This window comes from Schistosoma mansoni, chromosome 1, assembly GCF_000237925.1.
Source record: "Schistosoma mansoni strain Puerto Rico chromosome 1, complete genome".
NCBI lineage: Eukaryota > Metazoa > Platyhelminthes > Trematoda > Strigeidida > Schistosomatidae > Schistosoma > Schistosoma mansoni.
The window spans coordinates 51586097-51603978 of NC_031495.1; the positions used below are offsets into that span (position 1 = coordinate 51586097).

General features: G+C 31.6%; 1 protein-coding gene across 1 annotated transcript in view; it reads right to left on the minus strand.

The window, feature by feature from the left end:
• Smp_172040 (putative unc-13 (munc13)) overlaps window positions 1–17882 on the minus strand; it is a gene marked incomplete at both ends in the record, with an annotated part of 140266 nt that overhangs the window by 21594 nt on the left and 100790 nt on the right. Inside the window, 5 exons of the mRNA XM_018794785.1 lie at window positions 302–436; window positions 2244–2535; window positions 8015–8233; window positions 9785–9909; window positions 15040–15129. Coding sequence (XP_018649163.1) covers window positions 302–436; window positions 2244–2535; window positions 8015–8233; window positions 9785–9909; window positions 15040–15129 — 861 coding nt within the window. The remainder of the gene's footprint in view (window positions 1–301; window positions 437–2243; window positions 2536–8014; window positions 8234–9784; window positions 9910–15039; window positions 15130–17882) is intronic.

Consider the following 17882-nt stretch of genomic DNA (forward strand, 5'->3'; position numbering starts at 1 on the left):
ATAAATATATTAATACTCTTCAGAGTAGAAGTGACTTACTTTAAGTCACGAAACGTCAGAAATATAACTTTTCTATTGATTGGGATATAACATAAATATATTTATTATTAACTTTCTACCCAATACTCAGTTTATTTGAAGCTATCAAGACCAACCTTGGCATTGATACCTATAAACTCACTCATGATAGATATCGTGTTGGTTTAATGTAGATGCTTTATTTTTAAATGTACCTCACTGAATAGTTTTAGTAAATAAAATGCAATGTATTCTAAAAAAAAATTTAAATAGATTATATTACCTTTAACAACCGTTTCAACACAGTCTTTTCACATAGGTCTGCTAAAGCTGACAATGTTGACTCATAATGATCCATAAGCGGATGTAATATGTGTTCAGCTTCAGTTTCCACATTGGCTTTGGAATTAGGTGGACACTATGAGTAGAAAAAAATAACCGTTAAAAAAACAATGAAAAACTTCTTTCGAAAGTCAACTGAAGACGGGAATTTAGATTCCGACTAACTGATTCAAAAGGCTTTTTGTTTATTACTAGACATCAAGGTACTGAATTAAATCGCCACTGCGGTCGTCGATTCGCACTGTTGAAAAGATCTTAAACTGAAATAAAACAGCTGTTTACTACTCGTTGGTTTTCATTTATTTGTTTGGCAAGTATCATTTTCTGATGAAAATCAATTTTAGTTGTATATTTATGTTCAAAGTTGAATTCATGAGTCGATCTAAGCTAGACCACCATTGGAAACCTTCAGTGGTATGCAACCACGATCCCGCATGCAGGACTCGAACGCTGGACCTTCGTCTCGCGCGCGGACACTTAACCTCTAGACCACTGAGCCGAAACCTAACGGTGTTAATATCTACCCCCAGTTGATCAATGATCTTGAGCAATCTTTTATCCATTGTCTGAGGTCGATAACCGCCTCACATCTGACACCGATTGGACCCCACTGGTCATGGATTCTCACTAGAACTCCAGGAAATCCAACTTGAAGCTTGTCACTAGTGAGCACATTATTGTTATCGTATGAGTGCAATAAAAATAGGTGTGATTGATTTTTACACTCAAAATATCGCATAAAAGAGATAACTAGCTAACGCCTTGTTAATAAATAAAACAATTCATTAAGACAATACAATGAACGGAATGAAAATGTGATTTAGCCAGCCGTTAGGTCCTATAGCTCTGTAAACTAAAGGCTTTTTATTCGATGGTTTTTACGAACAACATACTATTCTCAATTTGATGATTATTGTGATCAATTTTTTTATTGGAAGTGAAGCCACGCATACGAATGAACAAGCTGGAGAGGCTAACGTACAGGAAGGAACTTGAACGACACTTAAAATTAACTTGAGAAATTTGTACTAGTTTTTAGCAAATTAGAGAGTAGATCACGAAGCAATTTATCTACATGCAGAAGAACTTACCTATTCTATTTTAAAATTTCTTGCTTCATCATACTTTCTGTTCCAAATAACCGCTTCATTAATCCCTACGGCTCAAACCTATCCCGCCAATAGATAGTGTTGTTGGTGCCAGTGAATGGCTCTAACTAAAGTTAGATCAGCAAGGTGGGGTTTCACTGGTTACTATATTTTCTATGATTAAGTTCATTACTAAAGGCACCAGATATCTAAGAATTACTTAGAACGAGTAAATAAGATGCTGTGTTTTATAAACTTTTTGAGATCTACAATATTTTTGTGTTTATTTTGACATTCCACTGAACTACATTCCTTGCCACAGTCACATGAAAAGATTTTCTGAAGAAGTTACTTCTCTTGTGAATAATTCACTGTAACGTTTTCGTCAAAATTACAAAACACAACTGATGGTGATGCCATTTCGTGGATTGATTAAAGTAAGACATTAACACTATTGGATGCTAGCTCAGTGGTCTAGAGGTTAAGCGTTCGAGCGCGAGATCGATAAGTCTTGGGTTCGGATCTTGAGAGTGGGATCATGGGTTTGAACTTCTGAACAGTCCCGTACTAGGATGAAATGGCCGTCCAGTGCTTTCAAGTTTCCCATCGTAGTTCAGCTTTAATTGAATTATGAATTCAACTAATAAAATACAACCGATAGTTAACATATTTATTTGAACTATATCATGAAGTCTTGAAAGGGCATTTTGAAACCTAAACGGTTAGTCAACATAATTCAATTATACTTACAAGTTAAATATTAATGTTTAAAAAACAATAACCAATATCACTGACCTGATGAAGCAATTTACTTAATTCTTTGATTTTTTGTACAATTTGTACTTGTAGTGCTTCAGCATATTGTGAAGCTAAATCATCAATAACAGCTTGAAGCATCTGTTGTAAATCATTCATTGCACTCAATGTATCTTCACATAGTATACTACCACCCATTGCTTCAAATACTTTTTCTAACTGTACACGTAATTGTTGTATATTATTCATAATGATACATGCAGTTTCTTGTTGATGCACCCAACATTTGAAATCAGCTTTGACTATTTCTGCATAGGTTAGTAGTACTTTACTAACAGTCTAAATTGATGAGAAAAAGAGATAATAATTTAAGAATGGAAGAAATCAACAAAATGGTTATCATATATTTTGGTGACTGGATCTATTGAACCTATAACTCAGATTTCCAAGTAATATTTTCCACCATAGACTGAATAAAGGATTGGGATTATTGGTGGGAAATCATATGCTGAGTTGACAATCATTTGTTTTTTATATTCTGATCAGAATGGGAGTTTTGTAGAGATTGTAGTCATTTTAATAGTTGAATTCATGAGTCAATGTCAGCTAGACTACCGTTGAGAACCTGGAAGCACTGAATGACCACTTTGTCTTAGTATGGGACTCCTCAGCAGTGCACATCCACGATACCACATGCATGGGTTGTCGTCCAAGACCATGGATCGATTGAAGTTAGATACTAACACCATTAGGTTTCGGCTCAGTGGTCTAGAAATTAAGTATCCGCGCGCGATACCGATAGGTCTTGGGTTCGAGTGCCGCGTGCGGGATCGTGAATGCGCACTGCTGAGGAGTCCCATACTAGGACGAAACGGCCGTCTACTGCTTCCAGGTTTTCAATGGTGGTCTAGCTTAGATCAACTCATAAATTCAACTATTAATACTCTTTATATCATATATTAAAGAGTTGAATACGAAAAACCGAACAATTCAAACCTCTACTGTTAATGATATTAACATAATACACGTTGAACAAGTTAGTGGTTACTGGAACTCAGTAGCTCAATGGGTAACGCATTGGCGTTGAAAGCAGAAGGTATTGGATTTTAGTCCTAATGTTTAAATCAATGGAATGTAGATATATCTAAGCGATGAGTCTCAAAAAGAACGAGACGTGTGTCTTAAACTCGTCTACTGGTCATGTCTATCTGTTTATTCCTTTTTTTTCAACCTACTTTAGTCTATGTGTAGTTTCCTGTAGAAAGTTCTGAATATTATGCATCACTAATGTTTTCCAGATCTAAAAGCTGAACGGCTAAGCTGATGACATTTATCTGAACATACCTGTAAGAAAAAATATTTACCTTTTTCTTAGTTTAACACTTTTTGTTAAGGTTAAGCGATTTCATACAGTTGACGAGAGTTGATATAACAGGAGAAGTTTTAAGTGCTTCGGTGATTCAACAAATTATACAAGCGTATTGACGGAATACTTACATTGAAGAGTGACGTCAAAACCCTGTTGATACTCATCTAATTACAGTATTGAATCGGGATTGATATAAAGATTATAAAATAGATCCGATATACAGAGCTTAAGATTTTAATTGAATGTGAACGGAAATCTATTTATAGGTGTATTTAGTCATCCATTCTGTCCTTTGATATTAACATACTTAAGATCTGTGAGTCTTCAAATTTTGAGTAAACTACACAAATCGAATAGATTCCATGAGTATTGTCGATCGGATTTTATCAGTCTAATCAAAACAATTTTTTAAGTAGTTTCTATACATGGGTTCTGACAGTTTTTATGAAGATAGATCATAGTGCCCCCCAACTTTGTGAGAGTAGTTCATTAATATAGATATAAGTAAATCCATTTAAAACCAGTTAACGTGACAAATGTACGAAATAATTTATAATCACATATAGGGATGCTATTCAAATAGTCAGTTGTTAGATTAATAAAATCAGAATATGAGAATAGTAAAATTGTACGCTAGTCAGTTAATATACTTATGCCTGAATCCAAACAGCAAGCCTCTGTATATTATAAATAATACAGTAACCATAAGAATATACTTTACTCATTACATTCTTTATGACTTCAATTATTATCCTCATTTATTCATCAGTGTTTAACAGTCAAAACAAATCACTAGTTTATCAAACATAATATTGTCAGTACTTAGCCTTCATTGAAATCTTTATAATAAGTAGTTCAATTTTATTTGTGGAAGTTCTGGAAACCGAAAATTTCAAAAGATTTTCTTCATCATTACGAATAATCGTCTTTTTCATAGTAGAAAGCATGAGTCAATTGAAGCTAGACCGCCAAGGAAAACCTGGAAGCACTGGACGGCCAATTCGTCCTATTATGGGACTCCTCTGCAGTGCACATCCACGATCCCGCACTCGCGAGATTAGAACCCAAGACCTTCCAGTCTCGCGCCAGAGCAATTAACTGATAGACCACTGAGCCGGGATCCAACGGTCCTGGGTTCGAATCTCGCGAGTGCGGGATCGTGTATGCGCACTGTTGAGGAGTCCCACAACGGGACGAAACGGCCGTCCAGTGCTTCCAGGTTTTCCATGGTGGTCTAGCTTCAAATGACTCATGATTTCAACTATGAAAATACTGAAATCTCCGCAAAACCCCTTCTGATTGATAATAAAAAATCAATATTTTTACGATTGAAATAGAAAGTACTAACTGACCTTCAATTTGAAGAAATGTAATATGAGATTCTGGTACTTTTAAACCTTTTTTATTATTACAGAAATTGTACATTCATTAAATAATCAAAATTTCAATCAAGTCACCAGTAAAGAGTGAATCTTTTTAAGATGTACAGATATATGAATATATTTGAGACATAAGTGAATCGATTTCAAGGAATTTATGTATTTTGTGTAAATATTAGGGCAATTATTTTCTTCAGCAAAATTGTTTGATCTATAGTACTTATGAAACTTAGTTCAGTTCATTAAAGTTTAAGTTTTTCTTAATCTAATTTAATGCCACTCAGTAATTAAGTACTATTTTACATACTTTAATTTATATGTTATGTGTGAAGAGTAGTGATGATTCTCAAAGTTGATAAAATAAAGTTTACTTCAATCTGTTTGAAGTTAAAAGTCTTAACTCTTAAACTATACCTTCAATTTTTTTCAACTATTATTGATCCTTTTTTTCGGATAATTTATTTTATTTAAGATTTTAATTCATGTGCACTATTCACAACAATAAAGTGAAGTTCTATAATAACGGTATTAGTATTCAGTTCAAAGGTTCACAAGATATGCAAACTCAAAGCTTTGAATTAAATACCGCTGTCAATTTTCGAATTTGACAAAGATTAATCTCATAATAATCTATAAATTATTAATGATTCAATTTGTGTGGTGTAATGAAGAACTAAATCCTTGGTTCAGATCCATTTCTCGTTTGAACGAAATCCTACTGGACCAGCTTAATAGTTGGATTATTGACTGTGACTCAAGAGGTTGGAGAGATTTAAATACTATCAGGAGTAAAAGCTTTCTCCAGATTATGGATATTCTTTTTATGACAACTGATAGTTTGCACAAAATATGAGACCAAGAAGTCCCAACAATCCATTCGTTAAATAATAACAAAACAAGCTGCACTATAATGTCCGATTATATTGAATGATAAAATTGCACGACAGCATTAATAACTAGTGATACATATTATGTAAGATGATTGATTATTATCGTTATTATTATTAAATTCAATAAAATACAAACCATAGATTTCAATATGAATGATTGGTTAGTTGATGTTGTTTATTGATTACCATCTTATTTGTAATAAAGTTAAATTCATGTGGGTACAGATGACTGAGTGTCTTATGGTATAATAACTTTGTCCTATCGTACTAAACAAAATTTACTTTCAATCTTAGTAATCTCTTACTTATCTATCGAAATATAAAGTGTAAAAAGTAGGAGAAACAACTAAAAAAGGTAAAGAGTTTAAAAAAAGTACACAGTCTTGGCATATGTTGATTTCAGCAAGTCTAAATTGACTTGGTAAACACTAGCTTAACTAATCATATAATGGATTGCTCCATATTTCATGTATTTGTTTTTAGATTAAAGATAGAATTCTTTTCTGAATAATTACCTCTTTTGTCTTTATAAGCTTACAGATAAATACTTATAGGTTGTATTTGACACAGGTGAGTCTCACTTGGGATAACAATACAAATCAAAGGGCACTGGAGATCTGTTTCGTCGTATAATGAGACTCATCAGTGGTGCGAGTTCCTTTTATATAAACTGTAGTAATCAGCTCACCAGTGATTAACTTCAGGATGAACCCTAATCTCCAGTGATAAGTCATGATTGGTTAAGTTCAATTAAGCTGAGCGTAAAACAGTTGTTACCAATCGCATTGGATAACCGCTGCACTATATCTGAAAAATTGATCAAAATTGATTTTTTACAATCAGGAACCGACCAAGTGAATCTAGTGATTAAACGTTATCCAGAAGACCTGGAGTTCCTAGGTTCGAACCCAGGGGATTTTTGCGTGATTACTGATGCGGAGTCTCATATTAGAATGAGACAGCTGCCTTATGTTCCCTAGCTCTCAACGGTCCCATAAACAAGATCAATCTTTGACAAATGCAGTCTACTTATAAAAACCAATTTTTAATGAGCCCCTTCAACTAGAATGAACATTTTTCCTCGACTATACATATAAATTACCTACCCATCTAACTTTCGAATTCACAAATCATTTTCTATTCATCAATGCAAGTATGTTCAATTGATTAATTTCTGATATGATATATTAACCATGGAATATTTGTAACAAAATAAGTTTTTAATAATTTTTGACAAGTTACACAATAACGTTTTTTGTTTTACTAAAAATGTTGCATAAAAATGAGCACAGAGTCATTAAAACTGATCAAATAACCCTCTTTTTCTTCGTCTTCGACTATATGAGAATTAAAAAATATTAATCGAGATGGAAAACGGTAAGCATTTTATGCTACAACTATTTTATTTTTCTCTTTTAAATGATTACAAATATTGATAATTTAAGATGATAGAGATGTGCTCATATTGGTAAGATGTATTAGACATAATCAACATGACAGATAACATGAATTTGGTTGAAAGATAACATTTAGCATAGAAGTGGATTTGCATGTAAGAAATTATCTCTAGTAAATAAATCTATAAGGGTTAAATCTATCTATAATAAAAATCTGTGACTGATTTTCCGATTTGTTACGTATGTTGTTTTCCCTGTTTTTAATCACTTTGTTTTATATTCTTTCTTTATTCGAATCAATTTGATGAACAGGTGAACTAGATACGACTATACAATTCATTAAAATAATGAAAAAATTCAACTTAAAGCATACGACAGTTCAGCCACTGTTAAGCGTTTGTCAATATTCAGGATTGAATTTTAATTAGCCTCTGTTGAATTATGAGGATACCGATCGAACCTCCTCGATACTGACATTAATTGGTTAATGGGAGGGAATCAGTATTTAGGGGATGACATGTTGGTGTTCGAAGCGAAAGGCATAGGGTTAGAGTATCAGTGTGAACTTCACCACTAAGATAAAAGTAAATCTAACTGCAGATCTATAAATGAAACAACACGTGCATCATAAATTCCGAAGCTAACCACAATTTGTCTATTCTAAAAATCGTAATACTATTCAACTTGATAAGACGTATCATAAATGGACGAATATTGGTTTAATAATAATAAGGGGTGGTGATAATAGTTAAAATAATTGCTTTTTTAAACTAACCGTGGATATTCAGGTATAATATCTTTTTGCGAAGGGATCAAAGCAACATGTTTATTATAGAACCATTTTAATTTAAAAAATAAGTTCATGTAATCTGACGATTTACAATATCGTGTATCAGTATGTGCATGAACTTCTAAAGCAATTTGTATATCTTCAGATAACCGTTCCCACATACATAATGCACTTATATGACCCATGTTAACTTCTTGTGGAAATCTAGATAAAATGAAGGAAAAAAAGAGTGGAAAAAGTGTTATTCATTATTCAGTATTATGAAGATTAGATCAGTTTATAGGATTAACGGATATTAACAGGGGGAAACTATTCAAATTTAGAAAGTAGTGGAAATCTGTCTTACGTTGATGTTGCATGCTGTGGTAACTTGATCATAACGGCCACATCAGTGTATTCTAGCTTCGAGACAAAGGAGTCATTCTATTCTGTTTGGTTATTCTGTATACTTTTATGCACATAGCATTGTTAATTATTCATTTGTAACTTTGATGGGTTTTTTATAGATGTGTGATTAGTAGTTAATATATGTCTATCCATTTACTGATATTTCAAACATTCCTGATGAAAACGGAGTCATTCATAACATTCTCAGAGTCCGTGCTACCAACTCCAACGCTTTATCTATTCATTGCATCTCTCATTATTTGCCTGTTACCTAATGTTCAAATAACTTAAATGTACATATCCTTAACATATTTTATATTTGAGTTCTTTATTTTACGTAGTTAAAATCAAATGAACGTAGTTAAATGAGTGCTATATTTCACATATTGCCGTCATCACTTTAGTCACTTAATGGCTACAAAAACGTAGTAAAAAGTATCAGTAATAGATACGAGATCATAACAGGAACATCTGAATATCTTGTCAATTAAGATATTTTTCAGCTCTTTATTGATATAACCTAGTTGAAATTGTAAAACATAAATCCAAGAGAGTACTTTTAATAACGATTAAAATCTTCTGATCATAGATATTATGTGAATCATATTAAAAAATGTTTACTCATGAATTCAATAATAATGTAATTAAGACTGTATATCTTTTTTTCATACGTGTTTTCATATACTTCAAAGTTAAAATCTAATGTACTACAAACAACTCAAACATTTATTCTGTCTAAACGGGAAACATTCCTGTTATTACCATACTAACAACAAGTGCAGAACAACTACAGACGTTCAAGTGTGTTCATAAATGTTCCTCAAAATAGCAAGAAGCATAAAAATGCTCCAAATTACATTAAGACTAACAGCATTGATAGAAATTCCCAATGGAAGCTAAAAGTCAACCTCTTTATTTTTGTTTTAATCTTACACTGACCAAGTAACAAAATTGTCACTGAGTTTTACGTTTTTTTTCTAAAAGCTTCCGATACTTCATAACTTTTGGTAACAACGTAATTATTCCCTTAGTTTATATAGTCCACCTAACCTTGGAAATAAATCTTCCATCGCAGGTTTTCCTCGCCTAGTTTTACTTCATGTGAAAGGATCAGTATAGTCTTCGAATTTTACTCCACTTAGTATGATTTCTGCTACCTTCATACTTGAAAATTAGCTAAAAACTGAAAACAAGAACCTGAGGATGGTTATTGGGCTTCAGTTTTAATTTTGGATTTTAAGACCCAATCAAAATAAATAAATCTTTTGCATGATATTGATTTCACATAAACTCCTAAAAAAATAGATACAATCACAGAAACAATAAATATCATTTAAATTGTGAAAAGAATTAAAATGAAAAACCTACTGATTAATGACAGCAGCATATGTAGTGTTGTCTTCATCGATCACAGAAACTAGTAAAGTAATTAAACGATGCCAAAATACTAAAGATTTCAACGAAGGTGCACCTTCATCTTGTGTAACAGTTTCCTAAAAATGATGTTCAAAAGAACGAGAATACAAATATAAAAAAATCGATACGGGAAATAGGAGAATAATGTTTACATGAAAATACTCATTTCATCAAAATTAAATCTACAGCAAACTTAATTTCCTTTAATTTATACAATGATTTACTTTGAGTGATATGATAAATAATTAAATTTGCTTGAATTTCAAGTATTCCTTTCCCGACCTTAATGAATTCACGTGTGATATTAACGAAAAATGAAGGGAACTATATATTAGCTTTTAAATCTCTTTTGTCTACTCATTACCATAATGAGTAGTCTCCAATCGTTTTGTCTTTTAAGTGTATGTAGTTGTAAAACTTTGAAATTTACCATGATTGATGATTATCGGAAAGCGTATTTTGACACGAACAAAATGGTTTCTAGTACAAACCGGCCAAGCAGTTTATATTCTAGGTTTATGTGTGTTCTTAAAAGTTAGGTATTAGGTAAACAATATTGTATGTAACCTGAACAACTGACAAAGACATAACAAATCATGAACGATAGAGTAAAATTTCACAACCTAGATGATAAACATAATTATCTTTTCCGTCTATATATGCTTTTTCTTTCTATAATCAGTTTAAAAATAAAACCTTATGACCATATTCTGGTTTCAATAATAATAAGAAATTGTTTTGCAAAATTCATTTTATCAAAAATTAATTCATGGCTAACTCAAAGTAATTCAAAGAATATCGATTCAGTTGTTTCTAGAAAGTAAGTTACACTAAACGATTTTCCGAGAATTCGATGTTTTGTATTCATAAACACATTTCCAGGATATGTAATTAAAACTGTACGCATTTATTTCTGAAAACACCTACTTCGTATATATATATATATATTTCCGAGTTGATATCCACTCGGGGACAACTCTGGCATGCAGGTACACCCGGCTGACGAGTTTCAAAAAGGACAAAACGTGCTTCTTGGATTCCACTCCTAGCCACCATCCATCTTCGCTTACAATGCTGGTGACGTAAGACAATCGAGACAATCCGCATTGGAGGCACATATGTCAACAGAGAACTGATCAATTGCAGTCCCAAAATTAACGGGAAGATTCAAACAATCAATACAAGATGAATACCGTAAATATTTTATAAACAAGATAAATAATACGAAATAAATTACGATCGGATAAATAAACAGTAAATATTTACTTGAAATTGTTTCGAGTATACTTCATTGACATTTTCATAGATAAATTGATAGGTGGATTGCATACATGCACGTGCACATTCTTTCACTACTTGACTTGCTCTAGGTGGACTGGTCAATTCTTGAACCTAACAACAGAAATAATGTGAACATTCTAACTGATATATTTACCAATAGATCGTGATTCTTTGCACAATTCAATGCATTTATTTTCAAATGAATGAACTTAAAGAAGAAAATAGGAGGTTTGGTCAAACTACCGAATATAAAGATAAAGTAATAAGTAGAGGAAAAAAGAAAAGATATGGGGAGTAAAATTTAGGATTATGGTAAACAAATATATTTTAAAACAATGTAAAAGCGGCTAAATGAAGATGATACAGAAAAAGGTAGTAATGGAAATAAGTTAACAAAAAACGGCAACATAAATAAGGTCGATTCTAAACAATTCTGCCCGGTTAATGTCGAATTATAAGTGGAAATTACTTTTTAATGTAAATAAAATATTAACATAATCATTTAAATGCATAACAGTCATATGTTCACTGAATGCTTAAAGTGAATTTTCTTAAAATCCAATTCTAAACATATAATTTATACAATCGACAAAATTATGGTCAAGTTAGCAATTCACTAAATAGGTTAGATAATAATCACTCTATATCGTTGACAATCCTTTGACTTTGAAAATATGGGTAATTAAATTTCTACACAGTGGCTAAATGATATTATGTTCGTCTCCAACTATAGAGATCTTTGGTTCAACTCAGTGTATAAACGAAGACTAATAAATACTTTCAAAAGTGTATGAAGTTATTCTCAAGTATTCCGTGACTTTAAACTAGCTTTTACTTTCATAAAGGTAGTGAATAAATATGGATGTGAATCCGTTTAATATTATTGTATTTTGTCATCTGATCCCTGACTAATAGATATTTCACGTCAGAATAAAAACTCGTTTGAACATATTTTACAAAGACATTTCAATTCTGGTGATATCTAGATTTGTGGATGAATAAATAAGATAAAATGTTTTATTTATGTGGTCAAAATATAAACTGATTGATATTATGGATTAGCATATAATTCCCATTTAAACATTAAGATTAAAAACACGAAGTTCAGCAAAGGGATCTTTTTTAAACGCATTTATTATCAAGCTGTACAATCGTATATGTTTATGAAAATGTTTTATTAAAGTACTAATTCCGTGAGGAAATGTGAACACTAATAACCAAGATTATAATACTAGATTACGTAATACAAGTAGTAACAATAGATTTAGTGAATATAATAAGATGATTAAAATGAATAAAATGTTTTTGTTACAATAATTAAAGGTCATTAAAGGTCATAGAGGTGTAAAAATAAATGATATGATATGATGAGTATTCATGAATAAAATAATGAGAACATAAAACATAAGTAAAGGGGAAATGGAGTAATAAAAAAATAATTATAATTATAATAGAATGATAAGAATAATAATATTAAGGCCATGGTAACGATAATGATAAGACGCACTGCTTTTGTAGGCATAGTTCTGGTTTAAGCTCATGGATGGTAAGAGCTTTGGCTATTTTTAGGAGTTGGATACGGAGAAATCTAGGTAGATTTGAATGAATCATATCCATCTCTGCTTAACCTTAAAATCAGACTGTGGATCCGTAGAATGATTACAGTCGATTAGGTGTTCAAGTATAGAACTCTTAATTGCTTTCCTTTCATCCTTGTAGAACCAAACTGGGATATGTTCTCGTATCCTAGTTGAAAGCGAGCGCTGGCTACGGCCGATGGATTAAATGATGAATTGTGAAACAAGGAAAGCTGGAAAAACGATGCATTTTTGTATAGAATTTTACTCTGCCTTATGTCTCAGTCATCTTGTTAAAGATACATATTCTTATTCCATAATAGTAGATGATACTCTTCTATATCAAAAATATTTTGAGTGGATATCAATTATTGAATGATTATAAATAAAATAAGTAATATTTAAGAATCACATTGATGATTACTTGAATTTAATTCAAACATTACTAAATAGAATTCATTACTGACTTGTTAGTTGGCTAGTAGTGTAGAGTAAATTGACCTGGTTACTCAAACCGAAGTAAATGAAACATAATTTGAACATGGTTTGTGATTTGTTCTATGGAAGCCGAGCATTTTGACCAATCCCCTGCTTCGTCATCGCTTTTATGGTCTTATTAAATACTTGAATAACTGACCCAACTGTCTCAACGAGTAGGGATATGTGCATGTATGTCATACAGATTATATATGTGTATGTAGCACTTTTGAGAAGCGATTGTTCATTTTATTATTCGTAAACAATAATAAGCCTTCCTAATTACAGTCTTATACATAGTAGCTTTCGTTGGGAGAGAAAAACAACAAGGCCAGGACAATAAGCTAACAAATGAAACCTTGAAGATGAAAGTATATATATATATATATATATATATATATATACCTCGAACTTTCAGAAGTATTACACACAAAAAGTATTTAACAGTTTCAAGTAAGATATTTTCTTTTGTGTGAAATTAGGCTCAAAAAGGGAAAATATTTAGTAGGATGGTAATGTTATACCCAACGATTTACAGTAATCATATGACAAACAGGTGAGATCAGATGCTGTATTGCGAGTGAACAAATAGAGCATGAAGTCTAATAAATTTAGGTTAATTCTGAAGTTTCAAACATATAGTGATTCATTTCATTGGCGAAAAAACCGTATGATATTTGAATTTGGAGTATAATACCCCATAGATTTCTTAGAATAAATCCATAGTGAATAATTCAGACGATAAGGTATTCTTATCTCCGGTCGATCGTGCCGCTGCATTATAAAATGAGGGAGCTGGAAATAAGGATCATTAAGTTCCAACTCAGTGATTTAAGGGATGTTCTCTAGTCCTGAGAAGTAAAGGTCTCGGGTTAGATCTCAGTAGAAGCTGTGGGTTCGCGACAAAAAATATCTCTAGATTAGCATACGTTTAATGTAAGCCAACAATGAACTCTTAGGATCTCAAGAAAGCAGTTATTTTTTATGAGACTTGGAGCGGAATTATTTATTATTATACTTTGAAATAGTAATGACTAGTCTAGTCAAGAGACAATTAAAAAAAACTAGACTGTTAACAAAAGTGTAGACTTTTATCTCTAGTGTTGCCCATATTTTAATAACGATAAGGTATGTATTAAACTGTATATCTAAATTATGATTGGTTAGTGAAATATTACTTTATTTTACAAGCTCAATGTAACCCTTGGATGGACGTACTTTTATGAATTGCATGAAACTGACTAACTGTATGGTTTTTACGATTCTCATTAACAGACTGAAGATTTTACCGATAAAGTTTCTATCATCCAATATTTGGTCAAAATAAGGCGGTTTAATAAAAGTATTTCTGATCACATGATTCAACCACAGTACAAAGATAAGCTCAATGTGGTGTCAAGCGTGGACCCGATGACATCAGAAGAATATAATCCTAATATGGTTTAAGAGGAGTTAAATGGATAACACTCACACTACTAATGATAAGTTCACTAGGATAGAGTAGACAATCTCAAGAATCTCTATAAGGAAAAAAATGCGATGGAGTACGTGAATGTATGTGTCATTCTTAGAAAACGTTCTCAAATAGCAGTTTGAATCGGATACAAGAGGAGGTTACCAGTAGTAGAAAATATGCTAAACATTAAGAAAACGAATAGATATATAAAGTATCCGCTATATTGCATTTTAACTACACATTTGTTATAGTAGAGAACAGGATTAACTGAAGATCAAACACTACAGTAATAGCGACATCAATCAAAGTAAAACATTTTGAGAAAGAGTAGACAGAAATATTCGTTTCAAAATACTACATGAATAATGAGTATAAGAAAAAGAAAAACCCCTTTCCCCTCGCTTTTAAAGACTTACTTTCATTCGAAAGAATGTAATGCTTGTTAAAAGATCAACAGTAGATTTCAAATCTTGTAATTTATCCGGTTGCGAAGCGGGAAATGAATTCTGTTAAATAAACATTTAGAAAGGAAAAGTTATTACTTAAGTATATACATATATAGTAGTACCTTGAAAAGTAGAATAAATATTTTAATTCTAATGAACTAGATCTTCATTGGTAGGATCATTACAGTTCATACTGATGTAAGTAACATTTTATCAAATTTTTTTTGAATATGCCAACTGTAAATGAAATGAGGTAATTGGAATATTATACGATTGGATGTATGCAAATGCAGAATTAGTCACAATACTGCATCTATGGAATATGTACTGCATTTTTGAAACTAAATATTCATAAAATGGAAACAGTTAAAGTTTCTTCTAAACGTGTATATTCCAGATTTTGAAAATTTACATACCTCATAAAGTTGGTAAGAAAAAGTCATGCGGATACGATTTTCCAATTTATCTGCCCATTAGTCATATGTATCGTATTAGTTTTCTTTAGTTTCCTAACTTAAGCACGGGCTACGGATTCTATAGTTTGTATATATATGTAAAAATATTTTTTAAGGCGAAACTGAAATTTATGAATGACTTCTAAACGATACAAAAATCACATTGAGAAACTTTAACCACATGGTACAGTCAAGATAGGGTTGAGGATTTGAGTGAGTAATTAGGATTAGGAGTTAGAAGTTACGGTTAGAAATCAGAGTAAAAATCCTCACAAGGGATGACATTAGCTATAATGTGAGAATGTTATTTAACCATATTGATTAATGATATTCTCGCAGAAATCAGAGCCATTATCCCAAATCTGATTGGTCTGTCCATAAATTATAGTCTCACCATTATAAACATTTTTTATGATAAAAATTCTAAAATCTTTTAGCATGTTAAACAGTTGATCATAAAGACAATATATTTCATCAAGAATATACAAATGTTTGCATGATTCTGTTTCATACCACTTGTAGTTTGTGATAAAGAAGCTAACGAAAGTTGACCTAATTGAACATAAACTAATGTAGATGAAGGAAGTTTAAACACTGATTCTATCTTAAGTGCTTGATTAGTAGTAGCATACTTTAGTATCTTGAAAATAAATAAATATTTCTCAATTGTTTCTGTTCTCATAAGAAAATGAACATAATTCTCACTGTACAAGTCTATCAATTTTCATTAATTTGTATTGTTATGAAACATAGGGAACTAGTGAGAATATAAGCATAGGAAAACGAAATGACAATGATACAAGTGAATCAAAGTGATAATCATTTCAGTAAAACTTTGATATTTAATGAGTTGATACTCTCCCGAAAGTAGTTTGTGGTGTATATCGCTCCAACTGGTATAGTTTTACTGTTATTAATCTGTGATTTGAAATAAACTTCTTAGACAGTTACTTTAGACAATGAGTAGTTGTAAATCATGTCATAAAGAAATTTATAACAAAGCTAAAAATTATACCGTCTAAGATAGACCACAATAGGATCTAAAAACTTAAAAATGAAAATGAGTGTAAAGAAATCTACTTCATCAAAACTATAAGGTTGAAGATAATCATTCATCTTTAAATGATCAATAAGTATAAGACATCTAACATTTTTAGTCCTTTTTCCATACATTTAGTGAACGAGTTCTGAGAATACGAATGTACTTGAAACATCTTATCCTCGTCTATCTATCGTGAACACGTTCGTGTACGCGTTCCAACAAGTAAGATGAAAAACATGAATATGTTGAAGAGGTAGGAATTAAAATGAAATTTTCGCCATTTTTAGGAAAAATGGCTTTTGATTAAAATAAATATTAAATTTAATCTTATAGTTTAATAGTCATAGAATATTATCAAATATCCAGTTTATCTTGATGATAAATTTGATCAGTAGAAGATGAGGTGAGTTATATAAGACAATTGGCGAGTGATCAATAATAAAATGAAATTAATTCGCTTTATAATCCATAACTTTCTAAATATGACATCAAATTCGATCAGAATATAATTATATACACAACTGTCATACTTTGGTTGGTAAGTTTTGAATTGGAAAACCATGATTATGGTAATGGCTATTTAACTTACACGATACACAGACAAACTGATACGTAGTGAGTTGTGTAACTGGTCCAATAATTTAACGAATTTTTCTTTCTGTAAGACACAAAATAAAACATAAATAATATTTATAATGTAGAAATTTCAATCCACTAATAATGTGAATAAAATAAATAGTCCAGGTACATCCACCTTGATATGCTTGATGCCATTACGAGTTCACCTTACTCGGTAAACGGAACCAACGTCAAGGACACATTGACACGATAGGCTATTCTAATCCGTTGTTCCCGGCCCTGCTAACTAGATCAAGAAGTCTTGATGAGGCGTAGAGAGTGCATTCTACAAGCACCCAGAAAATACGAGGTCACTAAGCATACAAATCAAGCTTATTTATACAATGACAGAAACACCCTTGGGAAAGCCACAAAGCGTACTAAAAAAATCCGTCAACCAATGACAGTCAAGGATTTTTGAGTAGGAAATGTGGGTTGTAGGTCATCTAAGCGTCTCTTGGTGCGAAAACACAGAATTCAAATTTTCAGAATAAGATTACAAAATTAGGACCTTTTCAAAGTGAGTTCTGGGGGATCTAACGTCCTCAACACAGCTAACGAGTCCCAAATAAGGCAAAACATGCGTCCTGGATTCCACTGCTAGCCACCATATATCTTTGCCTGTAAATATTTAAGTACACTAGCTTTGATATTTAATTGAAATTGTAAGTAAACCTTACTGTTCACTCGGTTCGAAT